Below are 22724 nucleotides of genomic sequence, written 5' to 3' on the forward strand. Positions count from 1 at the left end.
CCATGATTATTCCGCCATAAAACAACCAGGGAAGATAAGACGATGTGTCTAATTTACGGAGTGGCTGCTTGCTCTCTTTTCCTCTCACTCTCATCTGTTCCCTCTTTTTCTCTGTCCCCCCCCATCCGTCTCATTCTCTCTCCAGTACTTTTTTTCATTTTTCAAAATTACACTCTCTTAATGTATCTGACTAATCTCAGACTCACGTTTCTCTTTCCTGTTCTTCTCTTTGTTGTCTCTCTGCATCTCTCTGCCCTCTCTCTCTTTCCATGTCTTCTTCCTTTCATCATTAATTCATGCGATGCAGCTCAGCAGAGCCTCAGTGAGTGATACACTTCAACCATAACAAACAAGCCCAAATATCTGCACTCAGCAGGAATGATGTGCATCAACGATGATTGAGAAAGGAGAGAGCGAGTTGGGGATAAAGATGCGTTTTTAAATGTTTGTTTTCGATGGTCAAAAAGCAAGTTTTTCTTGTTTCATCAGAACTTTCGATATTTAGATTGACCTTCAGTTTGTTGGGGAGGAATTTTTATCATATTTGATTTTTGCAGAGCTACAAAAAATATGCAGATGAGTACCAAAACCCTGCAAATTACTGCCGTTTTTTGAAAAGGGAATGATGCACTTTGTTAGTTTTACGTGAAAATCATCAAACTTCAGAAGTGCTTTATAACTATATCATAACTATAACTTAATTAATGAAAGGTAAATACCTTTCAAATGACAGCAGACTGTTGAAAGGTGAGAATAAATTGGCTAAAAATATAAAAAAATAGCTTAACTTCTTTTTTTTAAATAAACCCTGCAGCTTAGTGAGTTAAAATAAATGTTTACCCATTTACATGAATCATATCTGTACTCTGTTTTGTCATGGCAACCAGCATACTTTTTCTCTGGCCCAATTAAGAAAACAGAGAAAATAATTGTTAGATCAATTGTTAGGTCTTGATAACTACTACAAACACGCACATACAGATACGTACGCATACACACACGGACATGCACACAGTGCTCTCACATCATCAGAGAATTGGACGAGACTCTACGAAACACTTCTTTCCCAGATTTTCGATTAGCAGTTCATGTAAAATTACAGCTCCAGTGAAAAGCCCTAATTTGAGTCTATTTTCTGATAACTGCCTCATCAGCTTATCACGCCCTCTCCCCGACAGAAAACTCTAATTTTGGGTTACGGATTTGTCCACAACAATGTTGAAAAGTTCGCCTTCGACAGGAGCAGCCCGAGTACTCATTGTGTTCAGATGGAGGCTTGTCCTTGAAGTTGTGCAGCCTTCCAGGACATTGAGCAGATTTCATCCCCAGACGAGAGCACTGCCTCTGAGCGCTTTCTGCTGGCTCGTGCCCCCTCCCTCCACTGTGGACAGAACAATCCTGGCAGGCTGTTTGTCAAAATGCCACAATATTGAGTGTGCCTATAGGAATGTGTTCACCCAAACTGAGTGGCCCGTCATTACTGTCAAGACTGCACTGCTCATGGATTAGTCTGTCAGATTTGTGAGTGCGTCTGCATGTTCCTGCTTTGTCTGTTTTAATGCTTTTTGTATTATTCTTAAGTTCAAGTGCTGTCTCAAGTCTGCGTCATGCTTACACAGCTCTCTGTGTCTTGTCTGAGATGTAAGTAAAAAGATTTACTTCCTTCAGTGCACAAAAAAAAAAAAAAAAAAACTCAGTGTGTGAGGGCTCGCAGACTCATGCTGCTCTGACTTACCGTCTACAGCCACCTGAGATATAAGAAATCCTGCCGCCCACATCCATTAATATTGGATGGCATTTTTATAACATTACCCCACCTTACCCCAGCCTCATGCTTTGGATAATACAGAGGCCAGAGCCCTTAGAATAACCCTTACACCCACAAACATTTAGACAGACAATGTAAGACCATGATGGCAGAATCGCAGTATTGTTTTCGAATGTGGCTTCACCTTTTCTCTGTTATTGTTTTCAGTGTGGACTTGTGTAAAATAATTGGGGGCAAGTGGGGATCCCTCCTGCGCTCCACTGCAGTGTGTATGTTATTAGGTGCTTTCGTACCCTCTGCGTGGTAAATATGAATCTACTGCCAGCAGATGGTTAGCTTGGCTTAACACAAAGACTTGAAGCAGGTAAAACTACAACCACTATTTGTCTCTTTCTCTTGTCCATTTTTTCTGTTCAACCACTCTGTACCCTTTTTTACTCAAGGCTACCTACCTCGGATAGTTTCACTGACAGCCTCAATAATGTAGCACTCTACATTCTTTGAGCTCTTGCTGTGTCTGCACTAGGGATGTAACGATACACTCCACTCACGATTCGATACGGTTCACGATTTTTTGGTCACAATACGATTTTCTCACGATTTAATCAAAATAAACTACAGACAATGAGCAAATAAAATGATCTTTTATTGTTAGGAAAAAATAGAAACTCTTGTCAAACATCTCGTTTCTTTAGAAACACAAGTAGACTCTAAGTAAACAAGACAAGTAAACTGGTGTTAACTGGTGTAATTCATTATCTTAAATAACAAAAGAATATACAGTCTTGACCAAAAAAGAGGTCCTTTCTTCACAGAAACACTGTTAAAGACTGTTTTTGTGTCTTAAGTAGTTATTTACTTTAATAGCAAAGAATGACTGGATTTTTAAAAACAAATCCCACATCAAAACATAAAATCTCTTCAAATAAAGAAAGACTGGCTTGTGTAGCTTGAAACTTTAAGGTTTCTCTTGAGGAAAATCAGCATGTCAACATTCTCAGGCCGAAGCTGAGATCTCTGTGAGGTTACAACATCCCCTGCGGTCGAAAAGACCCTTTCACTAGGGACAGAGGTGGCTGGTGTGGTGAGGTAAGCCTTTGCTAGAGGTGAAAGCAGTGGGTAAAACTTACTGTTCTCCTTCCACCATTTGAGTGGGCAGCTTGTGAGGGAAATAGACATTTCACTTCTGTACCTGACAATTTCTGCCTCAATCCCACACATGTGATTGGTCTGTGCTACCCCTATACTTTCTGTGAAAGTCCCTTCTAGGAGATCTTCCAATGCAGTCTTCTTGAGAGGTGGTTGTTGAAGGTCTGATTCCACCATGTCTGCTGGGACAGCAGGCTGCTCTGCTGCATGTGTAGAGGCACCGGTGTCTGTTACACCCTCATTAGTTTCCTCCACAGAGGAATTGGTCTGTAAACAGCAAGACATGAACTTGGTGACATATTATATTATATTATTCATATGTACAAATATTTAAAAAATCAAATATGTTTAATGATAAAAAGGCAAACAATTGTGCAGGAGAGGAAAACAATCCCACAGGGCTTATATAAAACCCTCCCCTCCAATACAAAAGTGAAATAAGTACCTGGTTATGTATCTGCACAGCTTTCTCCTTCACCCTCTGGAACACATCCTGGCGCTGATCTTCAGTAAGATGAGGTAGAGAGCGGAATCTGGGGTCTAATGCAGTGCAGTCCAGCAGATGGTTGTCCCCAGGGCCAGTGTATCTGTCTGATAAATTGTTGAAGATGGCTTTCTTCATCATGCTCACCGTGGTGGAGTCCTCTTCTACAGGCAACATGCTCTGCTCAATCGTGTGTTTTAAGGGCACAATTAGAGACACTGTTGGGTTTTGTTCATCACTTAGCACAGTGGTGACTGTCTTTAAAGGTTTGAGGAGTTTCACGATGTCTTCGGCATCACGGATGTCCAGGCTGTCCAGTGTGTCGATTTCACGAGCGTTACGGCGGACTTCTGGGCTAAGCAGAGCAGCAGCCACAGCCGGTTGCAGCTCGAGATATCGCTCCAACATATCCAAGCTGCTATTCCAGCGTGTAGTAACGTCCACAATTAGCTTGTGCTCATTGATGTCCGGGCCAAGCAGTAGTTTTTGCTTCGCAGCCAACACAGCAGTGGCTGTTGGGCTTCTGTGGAAGAAGTTCACAATCCGCCGGATCCGACCCAGCAAGCGCGCTACGCGCGCTACGCGCAGCACACTCAAACCAGCCTGGGTGGCTAAATTTAAAGTGTGGGCGAAACACTTGATGTGCGGTGCCAGCCCGGCTTCCCTCACTGCCACATCCATGTTTCTCGCATTGTCGGTGACTACAGGGATACCAAAATGCCGCCACACAGGTGATTTAAAACCGCTTGATGCATCCTCTATTTCAAAATTGTTGCCTACCGTAGCCATGTCTTCCCTCGTTCTTTCCCCAAACCGAACCTGTAGTGACGTAAGTCACGTGACTTGACGTCTTACGTTAAACAAATGAGTCACCAACTCAAAAAAAAGAACATATCCAACTTCTCTCGCATTCGCGATTCATTTTCCCTGTCAACCGATGTGAATCGTCACGCATTTGTATCGATTTTTAATCGCGTCACGATGCATCGTTACATCCCTAGTCTGCACACAAAATATGCCCTATGTAGTGTGCCCAAGGTAACGCAGTGGACATCTCCATTTCTTTTAAGATACTGATAAAATCTGAATGATTGCCTCTGAATATTCTCTAGCCTTGAGCTCCTTTGCGTCCGTTGATTTCTATGGACATCATTCAAACATGAATTGCAAGCTTGAGGGGTGGCCTTTAAAAAAAAAAAAAAAAAAAAAAAAAAAACTTTTCTCATCTGCTCTAAAGTCACTTCATTCAGGAGAAAAGTTTAAATATACCCATTTTGAATATAGGCAAATGTGTGGCCCAATCAGTTGCATAATTAGAGACCATATCATGTCTTTGGAGTGCCACGAGCCCTGACATCAGATTTCCCAGAGAGGAATTCACCTATGCAATCTGGACAAGCAGATCCTACATGATTAATATGCTCAGTGCTCTTAAGGTTTTTGTGTCAAACTTCATCTTAGATTCACTTTGGGGCTCCTTTGTGTCTTTACAAGTACAGCTTCAACTTTGTTGCAGAATATTTTAGCCTTGTATCCCGACTAGAATATTTTTGATGAAAAGTGGCCACAAACCTGCTGTGATGGCTAAGAATTGTTGCCACAATGCCTTGTTTCTCCATCTTAATTATAATGTGGATAATTGCTCTTTTAAAATGTAAAAAAAAACAAAGTACTGACAAATGAAATGAAGGCCATATTTCATTTGTTAGTACTTTGTTTTCTTTTTTTTAACATTTTATCTTTATTTATCTGATAAGTCTGCCTAACCCATGAGATTTTTTTAGATTGACGATTATCATTGAGCTACATCTGTCAGTGTCAGATTCAGACTCCAGTTGCATGTTTTAAGCACTAAAACCTGTTAGAAAGAAAAGACCTGGTTTATCCATCCTGAATGTGTTGACCTTCTCTGTGTAGGCGTGAACGTCTTGCAGTGATGCCCAGCTGATGAAAATGGCCGTGGGATTCACTCTGTAGTCTTGTTAGCCAATGAAGGATAAGCAGCTTTTCACACTAAAACAGCCGTTAGGTCCAATGGAGAACCTCATGTGAACTTTGTTTTAAATATTGCTAACCTCATCATTAACTGAACGCCGGGGAAAAAAAAAGATGCGGAGGGCAGAGTTGTGGGCTGACCCCCGTTATCTTTAAAACATTTGTCCTCCGGTCCATTTAATACTCTCAGGATCGTTAATGGGAACTTGCCATTGGAAAGTGTGCCCTAACAACTCCATTAGTCTTCCTCCACTTTTTGTTTGTTCCTAAACACACATATTTTTAGTTAGCAATTTGCTTAATCGCCCGTAAACAATCATTGTCCTGTCCCTTAGGAGGGTTGGACCCTGCGCAGCGTGTTTGAACAGTTATTGTTATGGCATAGCTCCAGAAAGAAATGCTCAATTATCCAATCAGCACTTTACCCCTCCTCCCTCTGTTTTTATCCTCTTTTTTTTTTTATCCTTTTTCAAACAGCATACACATGCTCTCCCCCATCCCATCCTCTCACCCACCCCTCAACACATCATATTCAATGCTGCATTACACTTGCAAATAATCACATTATTGCCAAAGACACCCTCTGATAAACAGAGCATGTGTGCATGTCAATGAGTTTGTACATAAACAGTGCGTTATTATTTTAATGAAGATCTGTCACTGTTGTCAGTGTTGCTAAAGTGTGTATGTGTCTTTTTGCAAACTGCCTTTAATTTGCCACAGCAGTGCCACTGGGGCCAGTGACACAATAATTGAATGAGATAGAAATAACGAATTAATATAAATGCATTAAAAAGATCATTCTGTGGAGGGAAAAAAAAACTTTTTTTTCAACAGCTTGATTAGTCAGGACTAATTTGATTGAAGGGAAACTGTGGGTTATGGCAATTAACATTCAATATAAAGTCAAACAACTTTCACAGAATTAAGTTTTTTGCAGCTGTTTGCAAAGCCAGTGACCCCCCCCCCCCCCCCCCCATTGATCACCCATCACAGAGCCACAATGCTAATGAGCAACAAGCTGGATAAATCTAATTTCTACTTTAGTCATGTTGCACATTTCAGCAGAAGACGCAGGAGAACAAAACGATGTGTAATGTGTAATGGCCTAAGAGTCATAAACGAATTGTGATGACTAATTAGCCACTACTTATTGTAAAGAAAAAAATGAGACTCATACACACTCATGTGAAGTATTTACAGTGTAATACATACTTATAGTGTAATACTGATGATTCACTTTTATGCTGTTTTGTTAAATGAAACATGCCACACTATGCTAATATTAGGTAGCTTCTCCCTTTGCTCGCAAAATAGCCTCAAATCATTTCTGCAGATTTGTGGGCTGCACATTCGAACTGCCAGTCTGCTGTTCATCACATCCCAGAGGTGTTCTACTGGATTCGTATGTGGTGACTGAGGAGCCCACTGAACTACACTTAACTCATTGTAATGTTCATGAAACTCTTTTGAGACGACTTTGGCTTTGTGATGTGATGTGGTGTTTTAACATACTGGAAGTAGTGAGTAGTAGTGAATGGTAAATTGTGGCCATAAAGGGATGAGCATGGTCAGCAACAGTACTCAAGATAGGCAGATTGATTGGTGTTAAGAATGTGCCAGAAACATTGCCCACACGGTTACACCAGCAGCAGCCTGGACCCCTGACACATGGGAGGTTGGGTTCATGGATTCATGCAGTTGACGCCAAATTCTGACCCCATCTGCAGTCTCAGGAGAAATCAAGATTCATCAGACCAGGCTACGTTTTCCCAGTCTTCAGCTGTCCTATACCCATTGCAGCCTCAGATTTCTGTTCTTGGCTGACAGCCGTGGAACCCAGTGTGGTCTTCTGCTGTTGTGGTTCATCTGCTTTAAGGTTCAATGTGCATTCTGACCACAGTTGTGACCACAGTTGTGAAGAGTGGTTATCGGAATTACCATAACCTTTCTGTCAGCTTCAACCAGTCTGGCCTCCCTCCTCTGACCTCTCTCACCAACGAGGCGTTTCCGCCACACACACTGGGTGGTTTTAGTTTTTCGCACTGTTCTGAGACTGAAACTGTAGAGAGTGTTGTATGTGAAAATCCCAAGAGACGAGCAATGTCAGAAATACTCAAACCAGCCCATCTGGCACCAACGTTCATGCCATGGTCAGAGTCAGTGAGGTCACACTCACTCTGATGTTTGATGTGAACATTAACTGAAGCTCCTGATCTGTATCTACATGATTTTGTGCACTACACTGCTGCCGCGTGATTAGTAGATTGGTTAATTGCAGGAATAAGCAGTTGTACAGGTGTTCCTAATTAAGTGCTCTCTGAGAGGAGATACATACATACAAAACTTGGTGGTTGGTTTTGCTGCTACATCAAACTGTGATTTATTTTGCTCCCTTTGGTCTCATTTTACTTTTACTTTGAAGGATAAACCCTTAAAGGGCCTTTCTCTCTCTATCACGTATTTCAGCATTGCTGGTGTTAATGTTCCTGCATCGCTTTTATACATTCAGGTCAACACTGTCTCAAGCACACATTCAATACACAGAACTCATTTATAGGTTATTACAAGCCAAATTTCTAGATAGTCAGTGTGTTCCTGTAACTTTAAAGTCGCTTAATAACATCAAGCTGTTTTAGTCTTTCATCCAGCAGCGTGAACAGGAAGACACACGTTGTGTTGTGACCTTGGAAAGACTTTTATGTTCTTTGGCTCGTTTTGTGAGTTCTGCAAAAAATTCAACTTTCTTAGAAGAATCCCAAAGAACGGATGGTCTCTCAACTTGATGAAAGACGATGAACTCTCTCAGCAACTGAAGCAGAGTTTGACCTGTCTATCAGTCCCGAGCTTGACCGAGCTTGTTCTGCAACTTGAGTCGCCTGTTTCACACTGACAGTTGACCCATTTATTTCTTGGGTCACTAGTCCAGTGTAAAGTGGTTATACAACAGGGGGAAGAAAGAAAAAAAGAAAACTTCTCCTTTCAGTCTGTTTGACATTTGAAATGGTTGTGTAACAATATGATAAACACAGAAAAAGGGGCTTTACATAAATATATCTAAAGTATATTTTATGAATATGTTGTAGTACCCTGAGTGTCTGTGGCACTGGGTGTGTTTGGAGACCTTTGTCAGTGCTACCACTCTATCCCACACACAAAATCACACCTGAATGGAGCAGGGAATCAAGACCTGAAAACAGCCTCTCAGATAAAGACCTGGAGGCGACGGGGGGGGGGGGGGGGGGGTGCTCAGGATCGAAGAGAGGAGAGAGAAAAGAGAGAGAGATTTTTTGCCATCTTTTTTTCTGCAGGAAAGATGACCAGCACGCTTCAGTGACAGAATGATTCTGTGTCAGATGACATTGTCATTGCAATAGCTAAGGTTGTATTTGTCTTATGCATGTTTTCTACTTTCCTATATATTCAGTGTACACCATGACATGGTATGATATTGAGTCCATGTCTGTGTGTGTGACTGTGCATATAAACCGTGCGTGCGTGCCTGTGGGGTTGACATGTAAGAGGGTCGTGAGCACAGAGGGGGAGCCATGAGTATTTGTGTCTCAGGTGCACTACAGGAAATGAAAAATGAAAATGAAAAAGAGAGGGGAAGAAAAAAAAGGAATATGACGAGCACTTGTCATAGGAGGCGGCTGCCATTTCTGACGGGAAATTAATAATGTATTCTTGCAAATTTGCTGTGTTATTCTGGGTGGGGGGAGGCTTGGTCGAGGGCTGCTGTGGACGAGAAGAGGGGAAGAATGCTGATCAAAAAGAAGACAGACATATACACACACACAAGAAAATGTAGTGCATGACTACACACATGCTGTGTATGCATACAAATACTCAGATTATAGATTAATCTAAATGCATTCATAAAACACATGCGCTGTAATTGGTCTGAGCGAGGATGTGTATATTTATCTTTTTCATTCCTGTGAACTACATATTCAACATTAATTGTTGGTAACGGATGATATGTTTTGTGAGTGATTCCAGTCAATAGAAAATATTGATCTGCTAAATGCAGCACGTCTCCAAGGGCAAGTAAAGATATTTAGAGTGATGGCTTGCAGGAAACAAAGAGAAATTGATTGACAGAGACTTGTAAATGCTTTCCTTCATTTTAAGGCGACGTCTTGCAAATGATATCTCTCGAGTAAAACGGTCTCTCGCATTTTTATTGCAACTGACAATTTGACTCTTTATCCTCCTCAAAATACTGTCATCAGAATAGAAGATTCAAAGAATAAATGCACCTCAGGAAAGCCCCCTCCCTCCGTCAAAAGGACATACACAGGCAACACACACGTGGACAATCATTGGGTTTATTGCACTTTCATTAGCTCCTAAACGTGTCTCACACAGCACACAGCAGTAAAGTACAGCCAAATCAGTCATATAACAGATGCTTGAACAAATGGAAATGTGCATGTAAGCACAGCTGAAGCAGCCCAGTTATTACTGAGGCTCTTGATTTGCATTCTGCACTGTGTCAGTTGGATATTGCTTTCCTGAGAGCAGAAGGTCAGCTCTCATTGCTTTACTAATGTCCTCAGGTCCTCTTTTCATCTTTTAAGGCATTCTCTTGTCCCTCCAAACGTGCCAACGTGCCTACGTGCGCCCAGGAGCGGCTGTGGTGTCTGTAAGAGCTCTTAAGGCCTTTCTGTTCGGATCAATTTCATGGCTGGCTTCATCGCAGCTTCACGTTGCTTTACATCTATGAGCTACGCCGCAATGTGGTCATATAAACGTTTGCAGGCTCACGCACGGTTGTACAGTTTTCACCCCTTGTCTCAAACATGCAGGTTCATGTTCGCTCTCTTGGCTGCGTTTTGACACTCTTCATTAGCAGCTCTGCTTTTTAAAATCAGGCAAGTGTCTCCTTCTCTGGGCTTAGTTTTTTTTCTTTCTGTTTCTTTCTTTCTTTTTCTGTTGCTCTCCCACTCTCGTCTCCCTCTTCAGTTTGATGTGATCCATCCCTCAGATGACTGGTGAGGTGTTAAATATTGAGTCGTACTGTCAGATACTGGCTGCTTTCGGGCATCGTGAGTCAAGACTCCCCTTTGGTTTCAGCTAATTCTTCTAACGAAATCCAACCTCAGTAATTTAAAGAAAAGCAGCGTGAGCCGGAGATGCAAAGAGCAAACAAGACAGATCAAAGGGGTTACAATGTCTTATCACTCTTGCACTAAATGGACACATTCATTAATTATTGACACAGACGTGACATTGTCCCAACATTTTATAGTCTCTTGTGTGTCATAAGGGATGACTCAATTCGCCAGGCAAAGAGAGATCAAGGACAGGGCAACGCGTGACTCTCACTTTGATATCGCTGTCAACACAGTCATGTGGAGAAAGTATGGAACTACACCATTATATATGGTTTTCAGATTATACATTTTAGATCTCACAGAATACAGTATCTCTCCATAAATATCTGGTTTGGGTTAATCGGAGTGGGCTGATATAGCCAGTTGTCTTTTCAACTTGTGGAGGAATAATTTTTTTGTGTACACTGAAAATAATCCTGAAATAAAAACAATACATTTTTGCCATTTTATTACCAGATAATTTGCCAACAAACAAACTACTTAAAAAGATTTGATAAAATATTAGAAAGGACTTGGATTTGATAGAATGGGGCGGTGTGGTGGCACAGTGGTTGCCCGGTCTGAGCACCTCTGTGTGGAGCTTACGTGTTCTCCCTGTGCCTGCGTGGGTTTTCTCCGGGTGCTCCGGCTCCCTCCCACAGTCCCAGAATCGAGGGTTGCGTCAGGAAGGGCATCTGTCGTAAAACAATGTGCCAAATTTGAAACATGCTAATCGTCAGTTTCAGATGATTTTTCCCCCCACAGGCTGCAGTTGACCCGTCGCTCCACCTGCACTTGCTTCCACCATTTCACGTGTTGTTGTCATTATTTATCTCCCTTTTTCTTCTTCCTTTTTGTTTGACGTGAGACTAGAACACTTGTGGGGTTATTATGCTGCTGTTTACATATGTAATAGCATTTTTATGAAAAGTGAATTAGAAGCCATTCATTGTCACATGGTGGGCTGTCATTTTTTTCATTCAGCACCCTACATATGGGGTGCTAAGGGCAATGTCACACCTGCTTTGATGAGTAATTTGGTATAATGCCTCTGACCTGGATTAAATGACCAGTATGTAGGAAGTATTGAGGTAAATTCATATAGTCCGAAATAGACATTAGAATCCCATGATTTGTAAAATAAGTAAAAACAAATGGCCATTGACTTAGATCACTTCGATTTACTGCGGTAGTTTTATTTAATCTATAGGAAGCTTGGTTAAAAAGTATAGATGGTACCACAGATAAACTGAGAACAGCACCACTGAAGATAAAAGGTGTCAAACGAAAGGCCAGCCGTATTAACAACACTTCTCTCGAATCTTCTTACTGGCTCCATTAGCCAGCAGCCCATTGATTTAATTTCGCCTCTCATGCATGAAGCGCATCCCAAGGTCACATGTGGAATTTGCCCTTGAAATATGTAACTAATTTTACAGATAGGTCATGCTGAGAGGGTTCGTCCCTTTGCTTGCACGTGTTGCCAGCAGTGAGGAAAGGAAGAGAAAGAAGTGGTCATGGGTGATTGGTTTGGTAATTTACAGCGAGGATTGCTATAGTGAGTTCGAAATGTCATGTGTCATTTTCTGTGATTGCATGGCTGGAGCTGCTTTTGCTTTTTTCCTCACATATTCTTAACCCCCCCCACACTGTCTCTCTCTCTTTCTCTCGCTTTTCCTTTGTCTCACACACACATACACACTCGTACACTCACTCACACAAACAGACCTATATACTCCCTTTTAAATAATTGGCTGTTTAAAAGTCAAGGGAAGGTTTTGTGTAGTGCGTCACAGCTCTTTTTAAAGGCTGCTAACCACGTAAAGCTTGCAGCTGAAACCTTCTTAGAATCATCGATTGCATCAGTAAAACCTAACCCGTGAGCCAAGAATCATGCACCCACGGCACGCTTCCTTAAATGTCTATTTTTTTTTTTTTTTTTTTTCCTGACCTTGCCAGCCAGCACGTACATGTATGTGTGCCCTGCAAACAGTGGACCAATCCATTTCTTTGGCAAACTCTGAAGTAAAATGAATTGAACACATACATAAGGTCACTGAGTTTCAGTGAATACAGCTAGCATGAATGAAAGCAAATTAACTAACTTAAAGTTACTTCTGTAGTCACTTGAAAGATTCAAAGAAGGTGCAGGATCATGTTCAAAGGTGTCGTTATTCATCTGTGATGAACGGCGAAATTCACTTTTAGTGTTCGGCTTTTGATGGAGCACAAACATCTGATGGGATTGAACTGCTATGACTGTAGGTATGTAGTGTTGCCATATACGTGCAGACCTTGAGACATTCATACTGGAGGACAAAGGAAAGTGCTGTAACTGAACTGACTGCGTTAGCTCTACAGATATGCAGAAACACATATGCAGCAATAGATGCGTTCCTAAAGCTCAGACTGGTTGGTTTTGCTGCCATCGTTCAGGTGCAGTGGCACTGACAGCAGCTCTGGTATTAGTGTCAGCATCCTTATTTACTTTCAGCTATGTGTTTTCACAAGAGTCTGGGCGTGTAGTGACTTGACTAAATTCAAACTTTGCTATTAAAGTGAGACAATTGAAAGTAAAGCCTGGCTTGAATCAAATCTATGATGTCTGGATAAAGAAAATATGAAATATATATATATAAAAAAATGGTAGCATAAAACAGCAGGTCATAAATTCATCATTTCATGCTTTCTCCCAGCATCAGATTTTGTATTAGTACTTTAGGTTTGGCCATGACTGCAGCAGTCCTCTGATCCTTTGAAACTAAACTTCAAAGCTTTCCTGAACTCTCGGACTGGACCTCAGATCAGTGTCGCTCGATTCATCATTCAAAACATTGTGTTTCATCCAGTGTTTTCTCCCAAGACTTGCATTCAAATGCGTCATAGGACGACTATCTGCATTAGCAAACATTTATTGTGGTGGTAATGTAATGCTGGAATGTCAGACTTGATTTACTTGAATTTTACACAAAGGATGTATCCTCTTGGCCGTAAGCATCCCGTAATCCAGTTTGTTGACATCCGCTTTGTCTGCTATTCGAAGGAAACTTTCTAAAGAATTGGAAATTTTTGCTTTTTTGAGTTGAGGGGAACATCCAAATACACCTTGAGGGTAGACTGTCCATCAAAGTAAAATTAAACAATAAAATACATTGTTTGTTTGATTGTTGTTCATGTCCACCACAGCGACACGGTTTGTCTCTGGCTGCTATTACGAATCACTGTTGAAAAATAAATCAGTTTTATGACATGACAACCTCATGGTTAAGTTTTGGTTTTGGGGTTTGGACCAGCCAAAGGGAGCTGCAAAATCAGTGGCATCCACATAATCCCTCACCAGCGTCCCACTTCACGTAAAACTGCCAATTGAGTTCATATACCTAAGCCAGAGGCGTCATCGTCAGGATTTGAACACAAGTCTCTGAGGTAAGGGGGGTTAGTGGTACATATACTCTGATCGTGATTTTGGAGAAATGTAGGTCCTTAATCTTCTCTACTATCATTAAATAAAATGTTTTATTTCCCCTGATGTACAGTAAACTCTTCACATACAAATCAAGACTATAGAAATAAAGAGCAAGGGGTCAGTAACTCCACGACCCCCAAAGGTTGACATGACAAATGAATCAGTCAGGTTCTTTGGCTGGAACTACAAACAACTCCAGTCCCCGTGTGGTTTCTCTGTAAATACCTCAAAACTGTCAAGGATCTTGCTGAGTTATTAGAAGTGCAGCACTTGAGTCATCTTAAGAGCAAGATTGTCACAGTGCATTCAGGAAGACTGGTTTCTTCGATTTCAGTTTCTCTCATCTTTCTTTTCCTCTCCTTGAGTGATTGTAGTAAAAGTGAGATTTTTTTTTTCTTTTTGTCATAAGCACATCTTGTGATGGATGGTGTAAAATAATCCCCCACATTGTGAGATCCATCAAATAGATTTAGACTTTAAGATTTCACATTTTAGCCATTTATCTGATGCGTTTATCACAGGTGAGCTACTGCAGCAATTAAATTCCTACATCACCAATATTACCAGCAGTCAACAGCAGAGGGACACAGCCCTGGCAATGCAATAATGATAAAACATTTGTGAGAAATGGCACCAGATTTAGAAATAAGAATGTGTAAGTGTGTGTCAGAGGGTAGATGACAGTGGAACTGTATTGTTGCAGATAGTAAAAGCCAACTGGGTTACTCACACTTCAAGGAAGAGGCTGTTGCAATTGGTTAAACCAGGGCACACCACTGTGAGCTGTAGTGAATGATGCCATGCTAAAGGTTAAGGGGTACTAGATAGTTGCAGAGAGCCATCATGGAGTCTGAGGCAGGTTAACCTTTGCTTCTGCCCATTGATTCACCCACCAAAGGATCTGTATTGATTTGGCCCCTGAACCTCCTGGAATCAGTGACTTTTTTCTGTAAACAGCCGGGCATGCACCAGGCACACGCATACACCCAAGCAGAATCCAGTTTTATAGCATGACAGGATCGCTCCGGTATGTGATTATTACCCACAGAAAATGAGGAGGCGTTTCTTCTGACACCTCCTGTTAGTTTTTTTTTTTTTTTTTTTTTTTTTATGTGGAAGGGAAGAAGACTGCAGATGAGGTGATGCTGCTCCTGTGGGCGGCGAGACGTGTGGTGCAAGCATGTGTTTTAGGCTGACATAAGATTGACAGTGTGAGTGGTTGCCTGAGCTGATGGGTGTCAGTCTCACTGTTCTTGGCCTGATGCAACTTGTATCTCGGTGTGGAACTGTGACAGAAATAAAATAAATTAAAAAAAATAAAAAATAAACTGAAGGCCAGAAAAGCTTGATATCTCATGTTAGCAGCTTCTGCTGCTTTTTATGCAACCCATCACCAGAAACACAACAGTCTGAATGAGAACTTGATATATTTCAGTACAGCAGGTGTATTTTGCTCCAAGCTGTTAATTCTGTGCTAATTAGAGATTACATGCTCAGGTGACACCTGATTCTGATTGGTCCAAAATGTTTACAAAATAGGTGTTTTCTGCTAATTTTGACATTATGTGAGATTATTACTGCTTTTTCTTTGCTTTCTACTATTTTATTAGTTTTTAATTTAGCATAGAAAAAATGAAGAGAATTTAATATGCTCAGTACAGTTATTTGCATGCATTCCCCAGGCAGCCTGAGGAGGACTGCCAATCTTGAAAGCTGTTGTAATCCTGAGTACCTGGCAGCCCAAATTTTATTGTGTTCTTTGTACTATTAGGTGCCTTTATTTGTTCCTAGATTGAGCTAAATAAAGCGGCTTCCCAGCTTTGGTCCTTGTGTTATTATGGATCCACTTGGGGCCTTTAAAAAAATGAAAAACGTTTTGGTAACATTTATTATAGTTCAATATTTTGCATTTTTTTTATTTGCCGCTAATTGCCCTTTGCTGTTAATTGGGGGCAGGTATATATACACAAATATATACCTGCTAAACATTCCTCTGTGGTCACCAGCTACCTGCAGACTATGTTTTGTGGTGCTGGGCTGAGACCGTATAGTTTATCAGAACTTTTAAGTTGAAAACAGCAGCCTATTACCTGCTACCCGCATTAACAGGGTTGATGAGTGTAGTTTGCGGGCCAGGAAACCAAAACAATATTAATCAAGTCATTTTATTCATTGATTTATATTTATATGAAAGGCGGCAACAGCAACCCCAACTCAAACAGAAAGAGGAACAGCAACAACCACGTCCACAACAACCTAAGCTGTTACAGCTACACCCAACCACAACTGTACATGTCTTCTGGTGACAAGAAAGAGAACACACCCAGTTTCCTGCTCTCCCTTCAAAGCACCACTTAAGTATTTGGCAATTTATTAGATTAATGTTATTAGTTCTACTTAATACAAAGTGTTAGGAGGACATTTGAGAGTAATCTGTTATCCAATTTCACAGGCAGTCTAAAAACGGCTCTTGGAATCTCTAGTGTCTCAATCTGCTCCTCCCTCCCGCTCTAATCTCCGCTCCTCCAGCTGGAGCCCAGGGAACGGGGGAGCTCCAGTGCCACTCTGAGGAGGGGCTAATCTGAGCACAAGGCCGCCCAGGATTGCTCCTCTGGTCCTGGGCCAGTGCTCTTGGCTAGCTCCCTGCTCCAATCATGAGGCCCGCTCTGCTGGAAGCGTGCTGTGCTACACAGCATGCTGACGCAGTGGTGGATGGAGGGGTCAAGAGGGGAGATGAGGAGGTGGGGAACGGATTGGGGAGGGGTGGTAAAGAAAATGATAGATGGATGAAGAGGAAAGACAGGGTGGTGGTGGAGAAGTGAATATATTAATCTTAGGGAAAATGTGAATGAGGCTGTTTTAAGGGGGGTAGGTGAGAGTGTTTGAAATGGAGCCATTGGCAGGGAGAGCATGGGCAGTCATGGCTGTGTGGGCTTGCTGCGATGTGGGGGGAGAGACAAAGAGGAGAGGCATAAAGAAGAGAGAGGTTTAGCAGGAGAAAGGCTGGCAGTCAGCTGTTTTATCAGCTAATTAATTAAATCTGTTGACCACTGGTCGTTCCACAGTGAAACTCTTGGCTTGTACCCTGTGAAAGACACATACTGTATCTCATACTGTAATTTTAAAAAATAGAGAAAGTTAAAATTGGAGGTACACTTGAAACTGATGGTGTCACATCATTTTCAGGCATACAGTAGCAATAGTAAGACACCTCTGGATGGCCTCGGTAACAGATACGTTAGGTGCAGTGGTAGTTTAGGCTAAATAACACAGACAGCAAACATTATTAGTTGGAATCATAGTCAACTTTTAAACATGTTAAAACAGGTTTTTTTTTCAGTTTAATTAACCCAGCAGCTGTCAAATCAGGAACACCAGGATTTAGGGCTGTGATTCAGTTTAGTCTCTGAAGCTAACCACAGCTCACACTACTGCAGTGCTGCTGCTGTTGCTGCTGCTGTTGCTGCTGTCGACCGTTTCATTTGTTCTGTGCCTTTAAAGTGAGAGAACAGTACTTGATTGTCAATTCTATTAAAAAAAAATAGGTCTATTATTGTAGAATAACAAATGTTTTCATGGAGAAAATCAGTTTCAGAATCTGAGTCAGAGTAAGTACATCTCCCTCACACCAAGGGGGGTGTGCCAGGGAGCTTTTGATCATATCTGTGAAGCTTCCTCAGGAGTTGCCCAGTTGTTATGGAAATGTAGGTGTGCAAATTTTACACTTTTCCTGAGCTTCCTTTAATATATATATATATTTTTTTATCTTTTTTCCCCTCCTCCAATCTCATATCGTAGCTGCAGGTTTTGATCATTATTTTACTTTTCAGAATGGCTGCATTTTTTTTCTCAGCTATCTAAGCTGATAAGAGATCACAGTGGAATTTCTGTGAATTTTGTGCTGTGAGCGAGATTAAAAATCACAGAAGGGTCGGCTGTGAAGTTCATTTATGAATGGCTGTGAAGCGAGTATGAGGTCTTTGTGGGAATAGAAATGAAATTCAATATTCAATATCTGTCAGCCCTGATGAGACAATGGGTATCCCGTGTTTAATTTATGTTTAATTTACCATATTCCCCATTAATTCCATTTAACAAATTCATGGGAATTTCTAATTTGTATTGTGTAGTGGGAAAAAAAATCTCATACTGACTTTGATGGTGCTGACTTTCTGGTTTCTCCAAGGGTAAAGTGGAAATGAGAGAGAGAGGATGGGGGCTTGCTGGAGATCTAAATAGAAAGGGAAACATTGCAAGGACAATGGACCAAACAGAGAGGCAGAGAAAAGAAGAGATGCACAAAGAGGTGACAGAGAAACAGGAGGAAGAGGAGGAGGGGCTCAGACAGATGAGAAAAGTTTCTGGGCTGAAATGAGAGGAGGACAGAACAAGGAATAATAAAGAAGTGCAGATAGTGAGGTGTGGCGTTGGGGGAGGAAGTGTCGGTAAAAGATAGAGAATATGAACAGGCCCCCACCCTCACCCACCCCGCACACTGTCTGTGTGTCTTTTTGTGATAACAGAGCAAAAGGAAGGGGGTGCAAGTGCACAAGTAAAAGGATGGATTCCCTTTCAAAGAAGAGTTATAGGAATAACTCTCTATTTTTTTTTTCTTGCTCACCAAAGCCTCTTGGATTAAGTGTTTACTCTTAGCTTGTATAGATTCAATCCCTTATTTTTAAATAAAAAGCAAATTACTTGCTTTATACCTCAAAGGAGGGATGCATAATGAAGGGGATTTTTCAAGGCACAAGAATGTAACTATTATTATGAAACTGGTCCTGTATACACACACACACACACACAAGCATGCATTAGATCAGCTTTAAATGTGTCTGTGTGAGGCGGCATTTCAGATTATGACAGGCACTGGCACTGTGAGCTTAGGCTGGCTGGGCAGCTGGCAGAGCTTAAAAACCTCTACAGGTGCTTGGGCAGATGCCTCTGTGTGTGTGTGTGTGTGTGTGTGTGTGTGTGTGTGTGTGTGTGTGTGTGTGTGTGTGTGTGTGTGTGTGTGTGTGTGTGTGTGTGTGTGTGTGTGTGTGTGTGAATGTGTGTGCGTGTGTGCGTGTGTGTGTGTGTGTGTGTGTGTGAGCTTTATCAGGGTGTGAGGCAGCATGCATTTCCTGTATTACGATGAGATTGCAGCAGGTGGTCTGCAGTGAGGAAGGCTCGCACACTCTTTCATCATAATGTAGACTAATATGATAATAAAAGCAAGCACTTCTCAGAAAAATGTTAGTCAAGCAGAGCAGGAGAGACATGGCACTTGTGCACGCCAATGTCAGTGAATACATTATAGCAATGATCAAAAAAACAAGTACATCATTTCAGCTTTTTTTTTTCTTATGCCTTTTATTTATTTATTAATGGGGGTTTTCCACCACTAAGGCAGTGTCACACTTTCATCATACAATCAGCAGCAGGCAGCGTCGCTCTTGGTGCGTCTCTGAGATCAGGCGAAACGTGAATATCATTACACACCTTTACAGATGCTGTTACTCTTCTCTGCATCAGAGAGTACCTGTCAAAAACTGTAAGCTACACACTCGCAGCGTTCAAGAAAATGTTTGCATGTATTTCTGTCCGCGTGTATAAATATTGTATTATTTCAGAAAAATCCATAATGAAAGTAGCATTGTAATAAACCCCACCTGGGTTTTGTTCACTGTTAGTTTTATTCCATTTTGTGCTGTCAATGTAATTATAAAATGTAAGATTATACCAGCTTTTGGATAAAAATAAGTATTATGATTGCTATTTTGACATTTGGCTTTTTTTTCTCTCTTGCACATTAAACCTGGAATTAAACCAGGATTTGTTATTAAACTGGAACAGTTCTTTTTTTATAAAGTGACTTAGTGCAGTGCATTTAAATTAGGATTAGTTACTGCTTAACTATGGATTCCTGGACTGATTTGAACACGATTAATTTCAACTTTTGTAGTCCAGAGTGAGAGCATTTACACATTGCGCAGGCCTGACAGTGTTCATAAATCCTGGAACACAGGAAAAACTGTAGCAAAAGAAATGAGAATATGCTCATGAATACTTTGCCAAAAACCATAAAGAGATTGCTACTTGGAAAAGAAGGCAAAGGCTTTCCTCAGTGCAAGTCTGGGCTCGAGCAGTGAAATGAGCTTCACTTCATTTTCAGCGTGAAAATGTTCTTGGAAACTGATTTCATCAAAATTATTGACTGCATTGCTCCAGTAAGTCAATAAGTCAATAAGTACTTGCCTGGCTGGTGGTGCTCACTGGGCTTCAGCGAAACAGACGTAAAAATCTATTCTTTCTCAAGTGACAGGCAGCAAAATTTGTAAGTTATAACTGAAACCTTTGATATTTCATTAAAACCTTCATTTAACCGTAATTTATCTTTGATCTTATGATTTAAATGCTACTTAAGCCTGGAACTAGATATAATCCCTCTCTGGAGAACAAGCCCTTCAGTACATGAAGCTAAATATTAACCGAATGAAAATTAAGCATCAGACAGGTTTTGCCTGTCTTTCATACTAGGTGGTAATTTTTAAGAGCACACAGCTTTTCCTGTCCTTATGTGTCTTTAGACAGGATTCCCAATATTTTAAACTTGTGACCCATAACATCAAAGCAGTGTTTACTTGCGACCACTTGTCACAGTTTGCATATTACATTTATTAAAACATAATAATAAAAGATTCTACTCTCAAAGTTCACTTTTTAACTTTTTGACAGAGCTTTCAACAATGTCCCACCCTCTCCATTATACTCATTAATAATCTCAATGTAACTGAGAATCAGTCCGTTAAAAAATGTATCATTGTGGTTCTAAAACCATATACCTGTTGTTTATTTTATAACTAATACCTGTATTTTTTTGTGTAATAAAAGCGGCCACAAAGAAAACCTTAGAGTCTAACCCGCAGGTTCATTATCTGACATTCAGGCCAAGCCCAGTTGCCACTTATTCTTAATTTCCATAATTGTTTTGACATTTTCTCAGCCCATACAGCACAGGTATCATTTACACAACCTTCCATATTTATTTATATATTCATTTATTCATTCTCCCCAGTAAGGTGTGTACCTGGCTGTAGCACCATCCACTAACAAAGGGCAAAGTGAGCAGGAAATCATGAATAATCGAGCACCAGCTCTGTTAACTGCTCCTTTCTGATTTTCAGTCAGCAGGGTAAAAATGGCTTCCTCCTCTGAAATGTTAGCGTTATCATTCAAAAAAAAAAATAATGATGTATTTTGGTCAGCCATTTCAAACACCGTGAACTGGCAGCTTCTTCGGTGCTGTCATCCACATATTGCAGGAGAAAGAAGAGAAATGGTGGACTTGTCACTGTGCCTCTCGCTGTCCAATTAAGGACACATTTACATTGCATTCTTGTCATGTCATTGCCATGTTGGGTAATGTTAGGTGCATTTCAATTTTCTCTACACAGGTTCTGTAGTTATTAAGAATAGGAAGACTTCCCAGTTTATTCACAGGACCATGACAACGTGTTGACATGTTTTTTTTTAATTTTTTATTATTCCCCAGTTAATGCAGACTGTACAATCTGATTGGACAGAAGCTAACCTGAACTGTGACTCCTCTTGCTCCAAACCAATCTAATTATCACATATTCTTTGTGGGGGTGACAATGTATGAACTTGAGAAATGGGGGGAAAAAGACACTATGGTGATGACATTTACATAGTAAGAGGACAGGACCTGATTCATTCCAGCTGGAAGTGTCAAAATGTCAAAGTGTCAACGTGAAGGCAGAACATAACGACAGAACTCACTCTGAGCATGTCAAGCACTGATATTCACAGCTTACCAACTATTTAGAAACAATTCTAATGGTCGCCAAACTTATTTTTCACCTTGCCATCAAGCTCACGGGAATAGGGTAAACTTTTCCAGGTGAATATAATATCTGAAGCAACATCTAAAAACTACCGCATTCTTTAAGCCGATGATAGCAATCTAAGCCCACGTGTGACAAGTGTTGATGGAACTGTCACTTTATCTGGACTGTGACATTTTTAGCATCCAATGATATTCATGTCAGTGTTGAAAAGACATATGGGCAAATATACACTGGAGAAATTCCTTTTTTTTTTGCAAGACCATTGTAGCTGTTAAGTGTCATCGATATAGTCAATTTGATGCATGGATTGCACAGCAGATGGTAGTGAATATCTCAGATCCTGTGCTCGACAGTGGCTTATGTGTGTATGCGCAAGGTGGTGTGTGCGGCTACATGAATGCGAGCGCAGGTCTGATATTTCATTTGCAGCACAGGTGTTGAAACGATGTTTTCTAATCACTTTGTATACAGTAATTACCAACTGGAACCGGAGCATGCTACAAGCAGACACGTACTTCATTTGCATGTTTTAAATATATACTGATCTGAACCAAAGAACAAATAGCTACTCCATTACTGAGGATGTAAAGCACTCATGGCAGTGATTAGTTTTTCTTATGCTTTCTTTGGTCTTCTGAGTCACTTAGACAATGAAATGTGAACTACTGTCCATTATCTGTTATGTGATGTACCAGATGCCCTTTTACTTACGTCAAAGTACCTGCGATTACTGTGGACTCATGTTTAAATGTGGCATTAGTTTTTCACATTACGTCTCTTAAGATCTTGCGCCTTGAAATGTACAAAACTGCTCTATCAGTTAGTCTGCTGTATTCCTTCTCTCAGCTGCCATAAATTCTGTCTTCTTAGAAATAGGGAAAAAAAACTGTTTAAATGTTCTTTAGTGCTT

At 40.8% G+C, this 22724-nt stretch overlaps 1 protein-coding gene across 1 annotated transcript; it reads right to left on the bottom strand.

The window, feature by feature from the left end:
• Window positions 1-2428: 2428 nt before the first annotated feature.
• Window positions 2429-3632, bottom strand: LOC121191753 (zinc finger BED domain-containing protein 4-like). The gene is made up of 2 exons (XM_041053132.1): window positions 3363-3632; window positions 2429-3184 (listed from the first exon to the last, which is right to left on the bottom strand). Exons 1-2 carry the CDS (start codon window positions 3576-3578, stop codon window positions 2690-2692), a joined length of 711 nt encoding a protein of 236 aa, XP_040909066.1. The 5' UTR covers window positions 3579-3632; the 3' UTR covers window positions 2429-2689.
• Between the last annotated feature and the right edge of the window lie 19092 nt (window positions 3633-22724).

The sequence above is a fragment of the Toxotes jaculatrix genome, chromosome 13, assembly GCF_017976425.1.
Source record: "Toxotes jaculatrix isolate fToxJac2 chromosome 13, fToxJac2.pri, whole genome shotgun sequence".
NCBI classification, from domain to species: Eukaryota; Metazoa; Chordata; class Actinopteri; family Toxotidae; genus Toxotes; species Toxotes jaculatrix.